The sequence below is a fragment of the Drosophila suzukii genome, chromosome 2L (assembly GCF_043229965.1).
Source record: "Drosophila suzukii chromosome 2L, CBGP_Dsuzu_IsoJpt1.0, whole genome shotgun sequence".
Lineage (NCBI taxonomy): Eukaryota > Metazoa > Arthropoda > Insecta > Diptera > Drosophilidae > Drosophila > Drosophila suzukii.
Window position 1 is genome coordinate 8,590,345 of NC_092080.1, and position 17,482 is coordinate 8,607,826.

General features: G+C 35.4%; 1 protein-coding gene across 3 annotated transcripts in view; it reads left to right on the top strand.

The window, feature by feature from the left end:
* The window catches only part of Wdr62 (WD repeat domain 62), a 68,101-nt gene that overhangs the window by 11,394 nt on the left and 39,225 nt on the right, over positions 1–17,482 (top strand). For all 3 annotated transcript variants that reach the window (XM_036812694.3, XM_036812696.3, XM_017083602.4), the window contains exon 2: positions 16,875–17,291. In XM_036812694.3, coding sequence (XP_036668589.2) covers positions 17,214–17,291 — 78 coding nt within the window. In that variant the 5' untranslated portion in view covers positions 16,875–17,213. The remainder of the gene's footprint in view (positions 1–16,874; positions 17,292–17,482) is intronic.

Consider the following 17,482-nt stretch of genomic DNA (forward strand, 5'->3'; position numbering starts at 1 on the left):
AATGGCTATTTACCACCTTTCTTATAACTATTATATCTCAACATATCCATACATTTGGCACCACCTTTCAATTAATTCTTACCTAATTGAGATTTTCACACGTATAAACAACACTTTCAATTGGCAATCGTAATACAGTGGCGCCCAATCGTAAATTGGCATTTGATTATGCAAGCAGACAGTCGGTGTCATAAATAATCCTACTGCTGTCCGAACTAATAAGTTAAGCCCCCTCTTCGGAACATTTGGGGAATGCAATTAAGGTCTTATCTGCACACGGCCAGATGTTTGTCGGTGGCAGCAAGAGTGTAACTATTACTAAAACTAAACTGCGTCGGCAGTTTGGAAATTTCACACATTCCGGCTAAAAAGTTTTCTCAGTTGTCTGTGGCAAATTACAGTTATAAACAATGCGACGATGCCTTGCCACATGGCCAAATGCAGTTGCAATTGTCAGAGGCATTAATAATGCATGTGCACACAAATACACTGCAAGAAATAAAAATGTGGAAAAAAAACCTAGGCAGGTTGCACATTTTTATTGGCTCGCTAAACGGACACAAAACGATTTTTGCTTGCTTATGTTTATGAATTTTTCTACAACTCCATGATCGAAGTGGACTTTCTAGCCATAAAACCTCAACAAACGTAAATTGCCTTAGAAAGTCAAAGTCGTTGGCTTTATGGAAAGAGGAGGGGTGGATTCGGAAACCAATGGAACTAGTCGCGTATCTGAGTGGCATTTTTTCATGAATTTTGGCATTGCCGAGGTCAGTGTCGAAGTTTGAAAGTCATTGCGAATAAAGCTTCCTTGTTAGAAGTCTGGGAATCCGACAATTATTGTTTTGATATATGGGAAGGAATGAGAAATTGCGAGGGAAAGGTAAAAAGCATGGTGGTTTAGATAGAGAAAGTAAAAGGGGAGGGTCTTACAGTCTAGGTTTATTATAAATTGAGTTGGTTTGTTGGTTTTCTAGTCTAGCGGAGAGCAAGAACGCGTTCGAAAGTAAGAATATTTTCGAAAAGAATTTTTTTTTTAACTAGAGGTTTTAGGAAAGAAAGATACCATTGCGAGATCCTAATTACATCCATACCTGTTATAATAAAATAATAAAAAAAACACTCAAGTTAAAAATTTACAGATTACGATCTGTTAAATTGATAATTTCATACAGAAAATAATACTAATCAAGCTTAAAATACGAAAACTCAGTAATACTCAACAACAAATGACGAACAATAAACAAATATATGATGACCTAAATCATTTCCACTGTTTAAATATTTGGAAATCAAAAAAAGATTAAAGAATTAGAGCATTTGGCGAATATCAATATTTAAAATAGGAAATAAATATTTATTTTACCCCATTAAAATACATCACCAAAAAATACACTCTGAAAAGAAAATCACAAATCTTATTTTTATTTGCAAACGAAACACACATTTCAATAAGCGATTATGTATAATATTTCCGCTTAAACAAATTAATTAATCACTTTTTCATGTGGCCCCAAGCAAATGGTAAACAAATGCAATGAAATGAAATTAAATAAAAACGGTTTTAGATTTCATAATCATAAATTCGTTGGCAGTTGTTGATGGTGCGAATGGGCCAACAAAAGTGGGTTAATTCGCACGAGCAGAAAGAGATAGACTCTGGGCGGTAGAGAGAGATAGGAACAGATGTGAATGGCTCCCCAGTGTATTTTTATTGTAGGACAGTATGTTCCATACACACTTGTTTACTAGATATTCCCTATTACGATAGCTCGTTGCAAATATTTAATCGTTTTAATGATGTCTATTGTATGTCTTCTGTTTTTGTTATTAATTATCAACTTGTTTTTCTCTCTTATCTTTTCAGGTAATAAACAAAGTCTTCTATCAACTTCAAGTCAAAAAGTCAAGGCAAGTTAATGGCCCACAGAAGTACCAGCACAAAAACGAATCTCATATCAGGCAACGCCCACAGTTTAGCTGGTTGTTTAATTAGAGTAAAAATAAGCCGAAAAAAGAATAAATGCAGTTGTGTGTTTATACTTTGAATGCTCTGTTTTTGGGGCGTTTAGCTATAAATTGGTGATAAAACAGGAAATGGAAAATACATGAGATAGAGAAAGTGTATGAAAATATATTGTTAAAATGATTACATGGGAATGGGAATTTTTTTAATGAAATTTTAAAGAATTAAATTTGTTGGTTTTTATTTGTAAAAGATTAAATGTATCTAAGAATTATTATTAATGATATACAGTTTTGATATCCTGGCCCGAGAAGATACATATTTTTTTAAGTTCCACTTGGATAGAGTATCCATAAATTCCGCAACTCAAACTACTGAAAATAGAGTTATTTGGTGGCTTTTTACGATTCTCAGGACAACCCCCGCAGAGTTGAATGCTCTACTTCTTGTTCCAGGTGGCTAAACCACCGCCACAACCATCCAAATTAGCCATGATATGCGTTGGTTTTTAGGTGTGTGGAGCTTTATTTTGCCCCCTCCATTATCGTGTGGGCGCACCTTCGATGGGGGAAGAATGTAAGCGTTGCACTTAGAAAAATTACCCAGTGGTCTGGGTGTCCCCCAGGTGTCCCCACATGACTCCCACAACAAGGAGCAGCACTAACCACCGAAAAAAGCGACATAAAAAATAATAAACATAAGCCCAACTGTCTTCGGTTGAACATGCAAGTCCATAAATACCAGAGAACGCACATAAAACACGTCGCTTGGTTCGTTTCGCTGAGTATTTAGACCAGACTGTGGTGGCCAGACATAGGCTGCAGTAAACCCCCTCCCCCCACATCCATAACTCCACCCCCTTTGGCACACCCATGCCTTGTTGTTGGCCACTGGCTTCCGTCTGGGGAGCCACGTGCTCTTAACTGGCCCGAGTTTTCAGTTTGAAACTGACTTGACTGTTTGGTATGTCTACAGTCAAGCTTTGAAAACTCTTTCCCCAAAGGCTTACTTTAAAATATAAAAAATTTTTTTTAAAAAGTTCTTTCATGACCGAAGTTTTTTTCTTGAGCCTGGACCAATTCCAATGTTAAAATTTCAAAACGAAGATCACACATGTGATAGTTGCAATACTGGATAGTTGTCTGCAAATATTATTTTAAGTTAGGATTTTTTCAGAATACTCATGTTATCCAATTTAAACCGACTAAACCCACACTCATAAAAAAGTCTAAAATTGTTCTCAAAAGCAAGAGCAATCGTTCTTGAATTTTAACTAAAAGCTAATCGGCTTTGCTTGAACAAAATTTCTGTCAAGTTTTAATGGTATGTGCTTTTATATTTTAAGAAATCATCGATTTATACAATTTTTAAAATGTTTTTTTGAAGGAGTTTTAATTGATTTAACTAGAATGTCAAGCACATATGTACATCTCAATCCGTTTAACCTTATTGATGTTGCACTGTAGTAGCTATTTTATTGCTGTTGTAGATATTGTTATTGCTGGTGTTACTATTGCTGCGGTAGTTGTATCTGTTGTTTTTTTCATGTCTGACTGCAGTCGGAAATGGCATTTGACTGTTTGACTGTTTGACTGCGTTTTATGCTCGCTCTCGGGGCGACTCAAATTATTCCACATTGGTTGGCTGCCACTTTTGTTGCTATGTTGCATTGCATTTTGGTACGTGGCTTTTTTGTTTATTTACTTCGTCGATTGAACGATCCCCCAAAGTAACAGAAAAACTTGTTTGGTCTCGAATTTCAATTTTTGCCGGCTTCGATTGTTTATTACCTGGCCCAGACAGCTTGGTAGTTTTGCAAGGTTTTTGTTTATTCCTTAAATTGTCTCAGGTTTTGCTTGATTTATTGTGAATGATTTTTGAGGGCAACAATGCAAACAATTTGTTTAGGAATTTCTTGAATGAATCGCCCTAATTGCAAAAGCTTGTTTATTTTTCTTCATAACGTAATTTACTTGTTATGGTGTTTTGTTGTTGGTAGTTATATTTTTTGCTTTATTAGTGACTTTATTTTTATGGCCCCGAGTTAAAATGATTCCTTAACGAATGTAAACCGTTTAAAATGAATCATAAATGTGCATTTCTGGGTTTTTTATGCCCCAAACTACTCCCACTGTTTTCTTGACAGAATTCTTGTATTTTATCTATTTTTCTAACGAAATATTTGAGGATTCCTTTCACACTTCATTTTATTGACTAGCCAAATCTGCCTTTACAAACTGTCCAGACGATTTCTTGAGGGAATTCGGACATCATTTCAGAGCCAAAATACCTCCTACTTTCTGTCTTCTCCAGCAGACGCAACCAAACAACATAATAGTTTTTATATATAAACTTTGAACTCTCTTTCCTACAGTTTTCTGACATGTGAATTTACCAAATAATATGGCGAGTTTGTCTGCTCAACAAATGTTGCAGTCGGGTAAAAAAGTTGAAAAAGAAAAAATGTATATATATATGGACGTGAAATATTTTTGCCAACATCTGTTCCGATGAACTAAAGCTAGAGCGTGAGAAGCGGCACACGTAGCTGGAAAAAAATGTGATATACTTAGCAGAATGAGGGGGCAGCACCAAGTTTCTTACCTATGATTTCTTCGCTCTTGAGGTGCTTCTTCGCCCCAGACAATCCCCATTTCTGTGAGTTCTGTTTGGTTTGACTAATGCCAACTCAATTTAGCCCAGGCCGCAGTCAGCTGTAGTTAGTTGACGCTTTTCTTTTGCATTTTCCGCCCCGCTTTTCCCGCTGCGGTTGAAAAACGTCTGACAACGCCCCCGCAGGTAGATTTTCCCTTGCTTTCCTTTTCTTACCCTCCCAAAGTTTTCCAGACTAGCGAAGAAGAGGCAGTTCACACTGAAGTTAACCATTACTTTTTTAAAAACTTACAGTGAAAATAATATTAACATCTTGTAAAAATATCTACAATTATAGTATTACTTTTAAATATGGATAAATTTTGGTTCATTATACAAATTGATTTACATTTTTTTTATTGTAACCAATTTAGAGTAATGTTTTTTACCGTGCACCTTGGAAAACCTCCCGTCTTTGTTGTCTGCATATTTTTGGTTGGCCAAAATCGTCAGTTGGTCTGCTTCCTGCAAAACTTGCTAAGGTAAACAATGTAAGAAACGATGGTGGAAAATTTACTGAGATATGGGATTGGCAGGGAATGGAAGGGAATACCACTAAAATTGTTTACTCCTTATGCGTGGTAGTTTTGCGGTGTTTGCTGTGGTCTTAATTTATTCAAGACCGCTTGTATAATATAGTTTCACACCCACCAAACTTGAAGAAATCTTTAAGAATAATTTGATTTTATATTTTTTGGTTTTAGACACCTCAGATTTTATTGTATAACTTAGTTTAACTACTGCTTTTCCAATATGGACAACCATTTCAAGGCTCTTATATTTTGCTTGCTATATAGACCCCCTTGAATTTTAATGATAACTCACTCCCTTTTTGACCCGTTTTACGTCATCGCCAAGCTGTACAAAGGAAATCCTTTATGGCTCCACCGAATTCCTTTTGGCCAAGAAGTGTTTTTTATGCCACACACAAAGAACCAAAGGAAATGCAGTTGTGCACCTTTTTTACCTCAAGGTGTTTGCCCTTGCCCCTTGAGTTCCATTGAGGTGTGTGTGGATAGCTTCCTTTATGGCTGCTTCCACAAAGAGAAAGAGATGGGAAGACCCCTGTAGAAAGAGACCGGGAAACAAGAGTTCTCCAGCTTAATGACTCACTTGAGCCATTTTTTTTAGTGTCATTACTCCGTTTCCTGGACTCGAGGTTCGCTTTCTTTCCTTACCGTTCTGCTCATCGAATTGTCAAAAAATAACTACATAATTATCTGGTTTTCACTCTCTTTTTGTGTTTTTCACTCACCTATGCAAATTGGAATGTCATGAAGTCGAAACTTGTGTTCTATGTAACCCGTTTCCCCTTTTTTTTGGGTTTCGTTTGCAAATTAAAGCTAACAGGGCCGAAAAACTGGGTTAACTTCGGCATAACTTTCCAGCTACAATTGCACAATTGCTGGGCTAATATTATGTTTAACTTGCTGTGACATTTCATTAGTGTTGGGGGAAAAGCTTACCCAATTTTTGACCCAAAAATCCATGAATATCCGCCAAGACAATGACCTTCAGTTTGTTGAATGGCCTTTCATGGTTCAGAAATCACTTAAACTTGAACGGTTTTGTAAGTCAAACAAAGGTTCAGTGGCCAAACGTTTAATTGATATTTATGTATGCTTTTAAGTGGATTTTTTGTTTCTTTTTTGTCGGCTTTACGGGGCCCACACAGAAAGACACATCCATCAAAGTTGAGGAGATTACGAGACAAGGCCTAAAGAATCTTGATCTCGACTTATTTCCCATTTCTGTTCTCCAAGCTGAAACTTGAGTGAGTTGAGTCATTTTGCGGTTGGTTTGACAATGCTAATGAAGTGGCCCATTCAGCGTTTTGCTGCACTAACAATTGTTACGCCTGGAAATTACTTTTTTCCTAGACATAGACGTCTTAATGAGCCGATATGGCGACTACAGCAACAAACACGCCCCCTGTGGGCGCGAACCGGCAGCCTAGTTTATGTCGATAACAGTTCGCCGTCAGTGGGTGTTGATACTCGTAATTATTTGTCAGTCGTTGATGGATTTGCATAATTTAATGAAGGGTGAAGATATCTTAGGGCATTAGAATACCCTAGAAAGAAAATGAAATTTAAAATCTTTTTTTTAAGTTGTTTTAGACTTGTAGTCTATAAAGATTTTTATTTCCGTTAATTTGATAATCTTTGTCTTTATCTTTGTAGCTATAATATTTAATTAAAGATAATGGTTAACTTGAAAAAATCTGGACAAGATCTTTATTAATAAAGGCCAACTATTTTAAAGGTCACAAAGATATAAAAAACTAGTAACTCTTTACAGTTTCTTTTTTGTGTATTTCCTTAAATACCCTTAATTGCTGGAAATACAGTGGTCGGCATATGTATTTTGACAAAATAAAAGTTAAGTATACTCATAACTTGAATTTACTTCTTGTAAACTATAGGCATCAATGGAAAGGTAATTTCAATGCCGTTTGAATGATACAATACATTTCTTAACCCATTCAGTATTTATTGAAAAGGACGAATTTGTGTAAATCAACTTTTAAATTTTTTTTTCAAACTTTTTTCCTCGACTTGAAAACTTAAACTTTTTGATGCAAAAAGTTTCTTCAAACAAAAATAATAGTAACTGCAAAAAGAATTTTTCAAAAATCATTTTTCTTATATTTTTTATGAATTTTTGAAAATGCTTAAAAACAGGCATTTGAGCCATATTTTTCTCTTTTTCATACAAATTTTTTCCGACATTGTCACCTTCAAAAAATCATAAAAAATATAAGAAAAATGATTTTTGAAAAATTCTTTTTGCAGTTACTATTATTTTTGTTTGAAGAAACTTTTTGCATCAAAAAGTTTAAGTTTTCAAGTAGAGGAAAAAAGTTTGAAAAAAAAATTTAAAAGTTGATTTACACAAATTTGTCCTTTTCAATAAGTACTGAATGGGTAAAGAAATGTATTGTATCATTCAAACGGCATTGAAATTACCTTTCCATTGATGCCTATAGTTTACAAGAAGTAAATTCAAGTTATGAGTATACTTAACTTTTATTTTGTCAAAATACATATGCCGACCAGTGTAGGTTCGCTTTTAATGCAATTTCCTCTCCCTGAAACCTTGGTAAATATCTCGCTACTCAATCTACCCCGTAAATACCCCCTAACCAAGTTTGTCAAGTGTCAAGAAATGGCCAGCCATCTGAGATTTGCCAACGGCCGACAGCTAACAACTAACATCTAACAGCTGAGAGCCATGCGGCAAAAATGGCCAACAAGAGCGAATGGTTTCCGCTCTGTTGCAGCTCCGTTGGTGGGTTGCTGGGTTGATGGGTGGTACTTCCTCCTCTTGGGAACCCAAATAGCCCCCTCACCCCTCCAAGGCCCGTTGCATTTTCTAATTTTATTACGCGACCACATAACCCTCTCCCATGTAGTGTGTATAATTTTATATAAGCAGAGTGCAGGCAACCGGTTTCTATTTGTTTCCACACGAAGGTTATTTGATATGATATGAGTCTGTCTGTCGGTCTGTCAGCTCGGTTCCGAAAACGAATCCGAATCTGAATCTCGGGATTCTGGGTCTGCCATTGACGTGTGCAACCTGCCAGCAAAACCAGAAGTCGGCTCTTTCCTGGGCATATTAATTACACTTTTCTTGACTTGCATTCTAATTGGGATTTGAATGAAAGCTGCAGCATGCTGATGAGCTCTGTTGATTTTACATTTCCCCATGTTGTCAAGTGTTAGATTAGACATCTTTTTGTTGAAAGCTTCCAGGTGGAAGTGTGTTGGACACTATAAAACGCAATTGTTTAGAGATAATCAAACAAGTTATAAACACTTTCACTAAAATTTGTCACAGAAAGCTTATCAAAGGTTGTTGATTTTAAATAACACGTATAACTTTTATGTTCTTATCTTGTATTTATGGGTATTTTGTAGTAGACTAAAGTTAACTTTACTTTGATCTTAACTAGCAAACTTAAGGTTGTTTAACTTGAGCTAAGATCGCTTTTTACTAACTTGTGTGTAATCAGGTGAAATCAACACGAACTTTGATCATACCAAGCAGTCTGTCAACTGTTAGATGTGCGAAGGTCTACCGTTTAATTTAAATGATTCAAAAAAATGTATATTTAAAACTGATATTGTTTATAATACACAACGTGATCGAATCGTGATTATAGATAACTGTTATTGAGCTTGTTTATGGGAAATATCTACCAAAATCAATTATCGTTTAAGATGTACTTCATGATTATGAATAGGAATATGTAGTTTAATAATTAATCATTAAAAATCAATGGCTTAAGGTCACCATCTGATGAATCCCAGCAGTATATAACCCATTTAAAATAATGATAATGATTCGTACTCCGCTAAAATAATCGCATACATTGAGGTCAAGATCATATCCAAGATTGATGTTCTGTGTGTGAGCTTGAGAGTCAATTTTAACACTTTAAAAATATGATCTCATTGGGCTGTCAAAGCAATGTATATTCGATGCCTCCCTGAAAGGTTCTTCAATCTAACGTCTTGTCAACAGACTTGTTCAACATCTATGTCATAATCGAACCATCAAAGATATATGTTTATTGCCACCAGTTGATAACTGTTGATTGGCTCAAGACAAGATAAAAAAGAGAAAAGAAAACAACTTCTTTAAGAGACAGGTAAACAACAAAAGAAGCCAGAGGCGCCAGAGAAATAAACAAGAGATTTCGAGGCCCCATGACACATCTTGTATTTTTACCGTTCGATTCTTCAGTGGTTTCCCTTCTCGACTTTGCGACTTTCCATATCAGCTTACAGTCGTTGATAACTAATAGCTATACTATATATAATTAATGCTTTTGATAGCTGGAAATCGGAAGACGATTGTAGTGACGCCATTTTTCACAGAACGTTAGTAGTTATACTTTTTATTCCCTTTCTTTTTTTAGCCTTTTGTTTTAATTTTATAGGACAGTTCGTTGCTTCCCATTGTTAGTTGTGTGTGCGAAGTTTTTACCTTCTTTCTTTTTGTCTTTCTGTAGCTTTTTATTATTTTAGTTTGCCTTTCATTATGTTCTTTTTAGTGGCTTTGTCTCAAGTGTGTGCAGAAATGTTGCGTCAATTGCCGGGGTTTTCTTCATTATGCCAAAGATGAGGGATTTCTTTTCGTTGAGTTCATTCAACTCGGTTTCATGTTTTCCTCGCTAGCTCAAAATTTAGTATGCTAATGTTTTTGGAGTATTTAGCGAGGTGCTCTTAATAAGCCCTAAACCATTTCACAGCTTTTATTGTTTTCCATATGCAAGTGCTGCCAGGCAATTTAACGCTCATTTAACTCGAGTTCACTTTTCTATTTGCTTTGGGTTTTCCCGTGCACTTTTCCCGGAGACTCACAGGTCCATGCCAAATTGGAAAACCATTTTCATCGCGATTTGGAAATTCATTTTCGTTGTTTTCAGCTCCGTTTGACTTCCGTGTAAATTTCTGCACTGCGTTCGTTTTTACAGCCTCATTGTCTCGGATGGAATTATTTCTCCACTTATCCCTCTTCTTATGGCCTTTATCTTTATTTCGCATTTTTTTCACATGTGTATTTAAATTTTTGTATTTCTCTTTACCTAAAGAGATCTCTAGTTTTTTCCCTAGACAACACCTTGTGCCGAAAGCATCATAAGTTATATATTACACTTGCAAAAATAAGGGGGAAAATATAAAAAAATGTACAACTTCAGAAGGAAAAAAAATATTTGGCTTTACATTTAAATGAGAGAAATACATTTAGAGTTCGTTTTCTTTTTAAGCTTTATTTTAAGGTTTATATTACTTTTATATCTATTTTTATTATCCCTACATTGTTGCCTATTAAAAAATATTTTTGCGAGTGCTATAAAAATATTTTGCATATGGCAAGCGCATCATGCAAATTTTTCCAGTCGGTTTTCGTTGCTGCTGCCTTAGATGTTGCATGTGCTGGGCCTTAACTAAATTGTTTTTTTTTTTCTTGGTTCCAAGACTGGTTGCCTTTACACCCTTCAGCCCCGCCCCCTAATGCTCTACGCCCCTGGGGATGCTGGTTTGCCAATCATTGAAAATGGAATTGCAATCATCTTGCGCAACAACAACAACATCTACTGAAATATCATCTGTGGCGGCAACAACTCCATTTGGTTGCAATTCATTTTGCATTCCATTTGCAAAAATGTTTACCACATACGGTGGATGTGCCACGCCTCCTTTGCCGCCTCTCATGGCAACTTAACTGTAACATTTTATTAACACTTGAGGCGTCGAAGAAAATAAAACGCGCAGCGTGCAATGTGCAATATCTCCTCGATTTTCCAGCTTCATTATGTTGCACTGTTTCAGTGGAAAATTTAGCTTTAGCGACTTGGATTTCAATTTTATGTGCTGCCCCTTTTGAGGCGCCTTTTTTTATTGCTTTTCTGCCATTAGGCCCCTCCTAAAAAAAATCCTCCCCCCACAAATTTACTCCCTCTCGTAAACTATTTGTTTTGTGGGCGTTTTCGGTTGTGGCTGGTGAATTTGTATTTTAATTACACTATGCAGACGAGATAATGAGAGAAAATGGTAATTTTGAGAGCAAAAGAAATACTTAACATTTTAGTAGTGAAAAATATTAAAAGGAAATTTTCTTTGTTAACCAATGTTAAAATAAGCACTTCTCAAAATAAGATTTTTTAATTGAAGTTTAAAATTTGATGTTCCATCAATTCAAAGTTCAAGTGATTTATTTACTATATATAAACAAATATAGTAAACTAGTGCAGTTTTGGGTTCCGATTCTGAAAGCCCTTGGAAGTACTGAAAAATTGAAATGAAAATGTGTTCAAAATTTGACCCTCGCTTTAAAGAAATGTTTAAACGTAGAATATTAGAGAATTCAACCACAAACTCATAGAGGTATCTCACGTCTAAATCGGGATAAAATAACTCAAGTTATGGAATCTAGAAGTGCAGTTTTGGTTCCGATTCTGAAAGACCTCGGAAATTCGGAAAAACCGAACTTGAAAATGGGTTTAAAATTGGACGCTCGTTTAGAAGAAATATTTTAATGTAAAATACTAGAAATTTCAACCACAAACTAATAGAGGTATCCCACGTCTAAATCGGGATAAAATAACTCAAGATATGGAATCTAGAAGTGCAGTTATGGGCTCCGATTCTGAAAGACATTGGAAACAAAAAAAAATCGAACATGAAAATGGGTTCAATATTTGACCCTCGTTTAGAAGAAATATTTTAATGTAGAATATTAGAGAGTTCAACCACAAACTCATAGAGGTATCCCACATCTAAATCGGAATAAAATAACTCAAGATATGGAATCTAGAAGTGCAGTTATGGGCTCCGATTCTGAAAGACATTGGAAACAAAAAAAAATCGAACATGAAATGGGTTCAAAATTTGACCCTCGTTTAGAAGAAATATTTTAATGTAGAATATTAGAGAATTCAACCACAAACTCATAGAGTTATCCCACGTCTAAATCGGGATAAAATAACTCAAGTTATGGAATCTAGAAGTGCAGTTTTGGGTTCCGATTCTGAAAGACTTGCAAATACCGAAAAATCGAACATGAAAATGGGTTAAATTTTTTACCTTCCTTTAAAAGATACATTTTAATGAAGATTATTATAGAATTCAACCACAAACTCATAGAGGTATCCCACGTCTAAATCGGGATAAAATTACTCAAGTCATGGAATCTAGAAGTGTATCTTTGGGGTCCGCTTCTGAAAGACATTGCAAATAGAGGTATCCCACTTCTAAATCCCACATATAACTCAAGTTATGAAATGTGGAAGTGCAGTTTTGGATTCCCGTTTTAAGCCCATTGGAAACAAGGATAAACCGAATCTGAAAATGGGTTAAAATTTTGACCATCATTAAAACGATGGATTTTAATGTGGAATATTAGAGAATTTAACTACGAATTCATAGAGGTGTCCCACTTCTAAATTGGCTACATATAACTCAAGTTATAAAATGTAGAAGTGCAGTTTTGGGTTTCCGTTTAGGGTCCATTGGAAACAAGGATAAATCGAACATGAAAGTGGATTAAAATTTTTACCATCTTTAAAAGGATATATTTTAATGTAGAATATTATAGAATTCAACCACAAACTCATAGAGGTATCACACGTCTAAACCGGCGTCCAATAACTCAAGTTATGAAATTTAAAAGTAAACTTATGTTTTTAAATTGGTAAATATTTTGTTAAGGAAAAGTTACGGTTACCCTTAATTTATCCTGTTATCCTTTTAAAGCGTTTAAAAAAACTCGGAAATTGTATAGGATGATAAAATGTATAAATCAAATCTATAATAACTCACCGATGAGTTTTTATTACCGGAACACAAATCAAATCATTAGGGAGTCTTTTGAAGCGTTAAGCCAGCTGTTTCTGTCCTGCTGCTTCTTTAGATAATTTTTTGGATAGTAAGGAAAATAGTTGTTAAAAGTTTCCACTTCACTTGATTCAGCTTTTGGGTTCATCGAATGCCTAAGTCGAGTCATCAAAAAGCGGCGAAATAAATTAAAACTTGCAAAGCTGTTGACACAGAAATTCATTGAACTCGTTTCGCATTCGCAAAAAAAGTCAAAGGCCTCAAAATAAATTTAACCAAAGTTTGCAATATTTTTCACGATGCTTGGCTTTCGGTTTCCATTTTGGGTGCCTCCTCTTCTCTCATTTGCTAAATGATCCATAAAATGTTGGGATAAATTGCAGACTCAGCTGAAAATTTAAGCAAGCACAATTTTGTAGATGAAGCAGAAGCAAACAAATTTGCGTTGCCCTTGACTTTTATTGATTCATTTGTCGGATTTAACGGATTTAATGATTTAATTCCACAAAATGGCTGGAATGTTTTAAATCCAAGCTGACTGAACATTTAGTAGAGCATGGCGAGAGTGATTCGATCAATCTTTTTCTTTAAAAATTGATGGAAATTTCCCTTATTTAACCTCAAAGCATTATTTTACGGTATTTATTAAAAATTTGCAATTCTGAAATTTCACCGAATATATTTCAACACTCATAAATCAAAATTAAACATTCATTAGTTGGTTCATTAGTATTAAGTTAAACCGAGCTTGTTTCTCATCAAATCAGATAAGAGTTATTTTGCGGCTACATGCCCAACCTCTTCAGCTTTCCAGCTGATCATTTTGGCAAAGTTCAACTGCCTTTCGTTTTAAGACGACCCACTAAAAACAAAAGAACAGGAAACTGAGGGAAAAACATGTATATAGAGATTCAATCAAGTGTATGGAACTGATGATTCCCTATAATGTCATTAAATTGCAAATATAATTTCTAAAATGGAGAGTAATTAAATCATTTGGATTTAATTTATTTTATTTTCCAAAAAGTATTACTGTTTCAAATATATTTTTTATAAAATGTATTGCAATTAAAATTAAGAGTTTTGATTTGCTTATCATTTATTTATTATCCAAAAAACTATTGTTGTAACAGTAACAGCTTTAGAAGAGTACTATCTGTTATAAATCTTAAGATAACTATCTTTAAAGTCAAATTTTTATGAGCTATCATTTTATTTAACACAAATTTTTAGTTGTTTCTGTCCTCGTTGAATTACAGGGTATTTTGAGGCCAATTTGAGAACAGCGAAAACGACACGTCTGCTACAACAAGAGAGGCTGCCCAAGTCGATTCAGACACAAAGGCCGGAGCCCAACAATTTGGGTCAATTGACTCACAAGAAGCGAGAAAAAGCCATCAGCCGACAGCAAAAAATGAAATAAAACTTGTTCTCAACGCTCAGACAATAATAACTGCAAAAAAAATTCTATAGGAGCGATGGTCAGAGATAAAATCCGCCCAATATATGCCAGTCGCTAGTCTATCTAATCAATAGAAAAATTGGAAATAAAAATCAGAAAAAAAGTCCAATTGCCTGGGAAACTGTCGCATAAATCACTCACAACTGCCGTCAACTGCATTTATTTATGACGGTCACTGTATACAAAAGAAAAACACAGAAGAAAAGTGGCGACAGTTCCCCCCTAATCGATTTACAACTTGATTTAAACTGAAAGCCAATCCAAAGATAATACATAATTTAATTGGTTCATGTAAAAAGTGGGCGAGATGTACTGAAAAGTTGCGCGGAATTGGAGCTGACTTGATTGGAGTTTCCCCTTTTCCCCACTTTTCCACTTGCCAAGAGGATCCTAAAGCAAAAGCAAAAGATATGGGGAAAAAGGTAGAAACTGCTCTATATGTGGGCATTGCAGGTCCCCTTTTACTTTTTATTTACTGTTGTTTAGCTTGATAAATTACTCGTTTATTGTCAATATGTTAACACTTATTTATAGACCATATTTTTCGCATTCGTCGTAGCTGACTCGGGCAATTAAACAAGTTAACGAAATGATAATATTGTCAATTTAGTGCTGATTGCATTAATAAACTCTGATTTGTTAATGGCGTGTGCTACTGTTTTTAAAGCAGGTGGATAATGAAGATTTGTATGGTCTAATTCAGTTGAGAAGTATTAGTTTCCTAATATAATAAGCAGAAAAATATTTAATTAAAGCAAATTTATCCCAAATGCAAACTTTAAACATTGAAACATTCTCTTCTCACTTTTATAAAAGTTAAATGGCTACAACTTTTTGGCCATCGCCTTCCATAAGATGCTCTTCAGTTTTCCCAGACAAAGAAAACTTGGTTAGGAAATGAAAGAATTTTCGCAACTTTTGGTCACCTGCTTTGGCATCTTTCAGCAAATTATGCAAAGGAAAAATGCAGCAATCGGCATCACACCAAAAATAGTGGCACACCTAAGAGAGGAAAATTGTTCAACTTCATGACTGGGGGTATCTTCTTTTGTTTGCCGTTTTTCCCGCTGTTTTTCCACGCTTTTCCGCCACACTTTTTTGGATTCATTCAAGCAGAGGTTTTGAGGGTTCGCCGACGTCTGCTACACTCGTTGTTTTTTTGTTTTTGTTGCCCGCTTTGTATCTGTAATCACTTAGTCATTGTTTTGTTGTTGCTACCTTTTTGCGCATTAATTACAAGTATTTCCTTGTTTCGCTGTTAATTTAACTTGGCCAAGTGCCGCCTATATACTTAAATTCGTATGTGTAAAACCACAACCACAATCGACCCACTAACATTTATCGCAAGCCCAAGATAAACTTACCTTGTCACTAATGAAATCATTTGAAATCGCACGGCGACATCTCTTATCAATCTGGGTGGGAGTGTATAAATAAGTGAGAATTACGAATGATTTGTGATTCATTGGCTTTTATGGCCCACTGAGACGTCACACGACCATTATTGGATGACAATCGGCAACCGTTTTTGGAGAACAGAACTTCCCCTCCAGCCGACTGCATCTTAAATGACTTGTCAATAGTGGGAAGTGACGAACTTTTCGAATCTTCCAGCCCCCATGTTGATTCAATTGATTTGCAGATTGTCTAATTGCTTCACTGATTTGTCTGACTTTGCGATTGGTTTTTACGTTCTGAGCAAACTCGTAGCAAAAGTTAATTAGGCGTTCAGTAGTTATCGTATTAAACCTAATTGTTTTCCAAATCATTTAACGAAATAAACAATTGAACATTATTTATTGATAGCCTTTTTGTGGTTGAGATTCTTGTTTTATAAAACGTTTAGCAACATATCTCCCTGCTTTAAAAACACTTTCCCAACACATTTTTCAAAGAAAAACTTTAACCCACCTCAACTTGGTTGCCAATCTCTCAGCCACTTTCCTCTCGACAAATTGATTAGGTGGCTACGAGTTTCCTTCCGCTTTTCCTCTAAACTCTTGACTATTTTATAAGCAACCCCCTTCACACCGTCAAAATCAATTTACCAACACTGGAATAGTTAGCCCCGAGACAAATAGCCGCAGCTTCTCAGCCAGCAAATTGACATTGTTGCAGTTGAAAGCTTTCAGTTGCCTTGAACCTCAATCATATTTTATTCAGAGGAAAACTGCAAAAAAGTAAAATTGTGGGGGTAAACTTTGTTTCTAAGAGGGGGGAAGGCCAAGCACCAACAGCTGGAAAAGTGTGCTTAAGGTAAACGAGGAAAAGGTGAAAGAGTCCTTTTAATGCATTTTCAATTACCCATAGAACAGCTTAAGTGAGGGAAAGTTTTTATTAAATTTTTTTCCTACTAAGTAATAGGTTAACTTATATAGACTAAATTAGTTTGAAAGATTAAATTATTCACTAAACTTAACTAATAAATTTATTTCCTCTTTTACAGCTTGCTGCCCGCTAAAACTAAAGCCAATTGCAACAAATGCTTCCAAAAAAAACTAATAAAATATCTAAACTTGCCATAAAAATATATAACAAATCAAATAATTTAACAACAAAAACTGCCAAATTTTAAAAACCAAATGCAGCCAGCTTCAAAGTATGCAGTGGATTTTCTGAGCTTCGAGCACAACTCAAAGCAAATTCTCTGAGCAAAACTAAATGCTCAAAGCTACGCTCAGCGGATCCATCAACCGACCAGCGCTCGCGTATAAGTGATTTGCGCTGGTTCGAAACCCGACTGGAAAGTGGGTGAGCAGGAAAGAGACAGAGAGAACGACGAACCATGGACGCTCCAGATGTGGGACGCATTATAAGAGCGCCGGCGAGGCGCAAACGCAACGATGAGCAGTTGATGGATAGGGTGAGTAAAATAACAAAATAACGCACTTTATAAACGGAGAGTATAAGAGTTAGTTTACAACAATACCCTGGATCTCAGGATCTATTGTGGGTTCCGTCACCAAATTTAGTATGTGGACACCTTGGGCAACAAAGCATATAAATGTTATAAAAAAGATCTATCCTTCCTTTACAAAAACCATTTAAATTCTA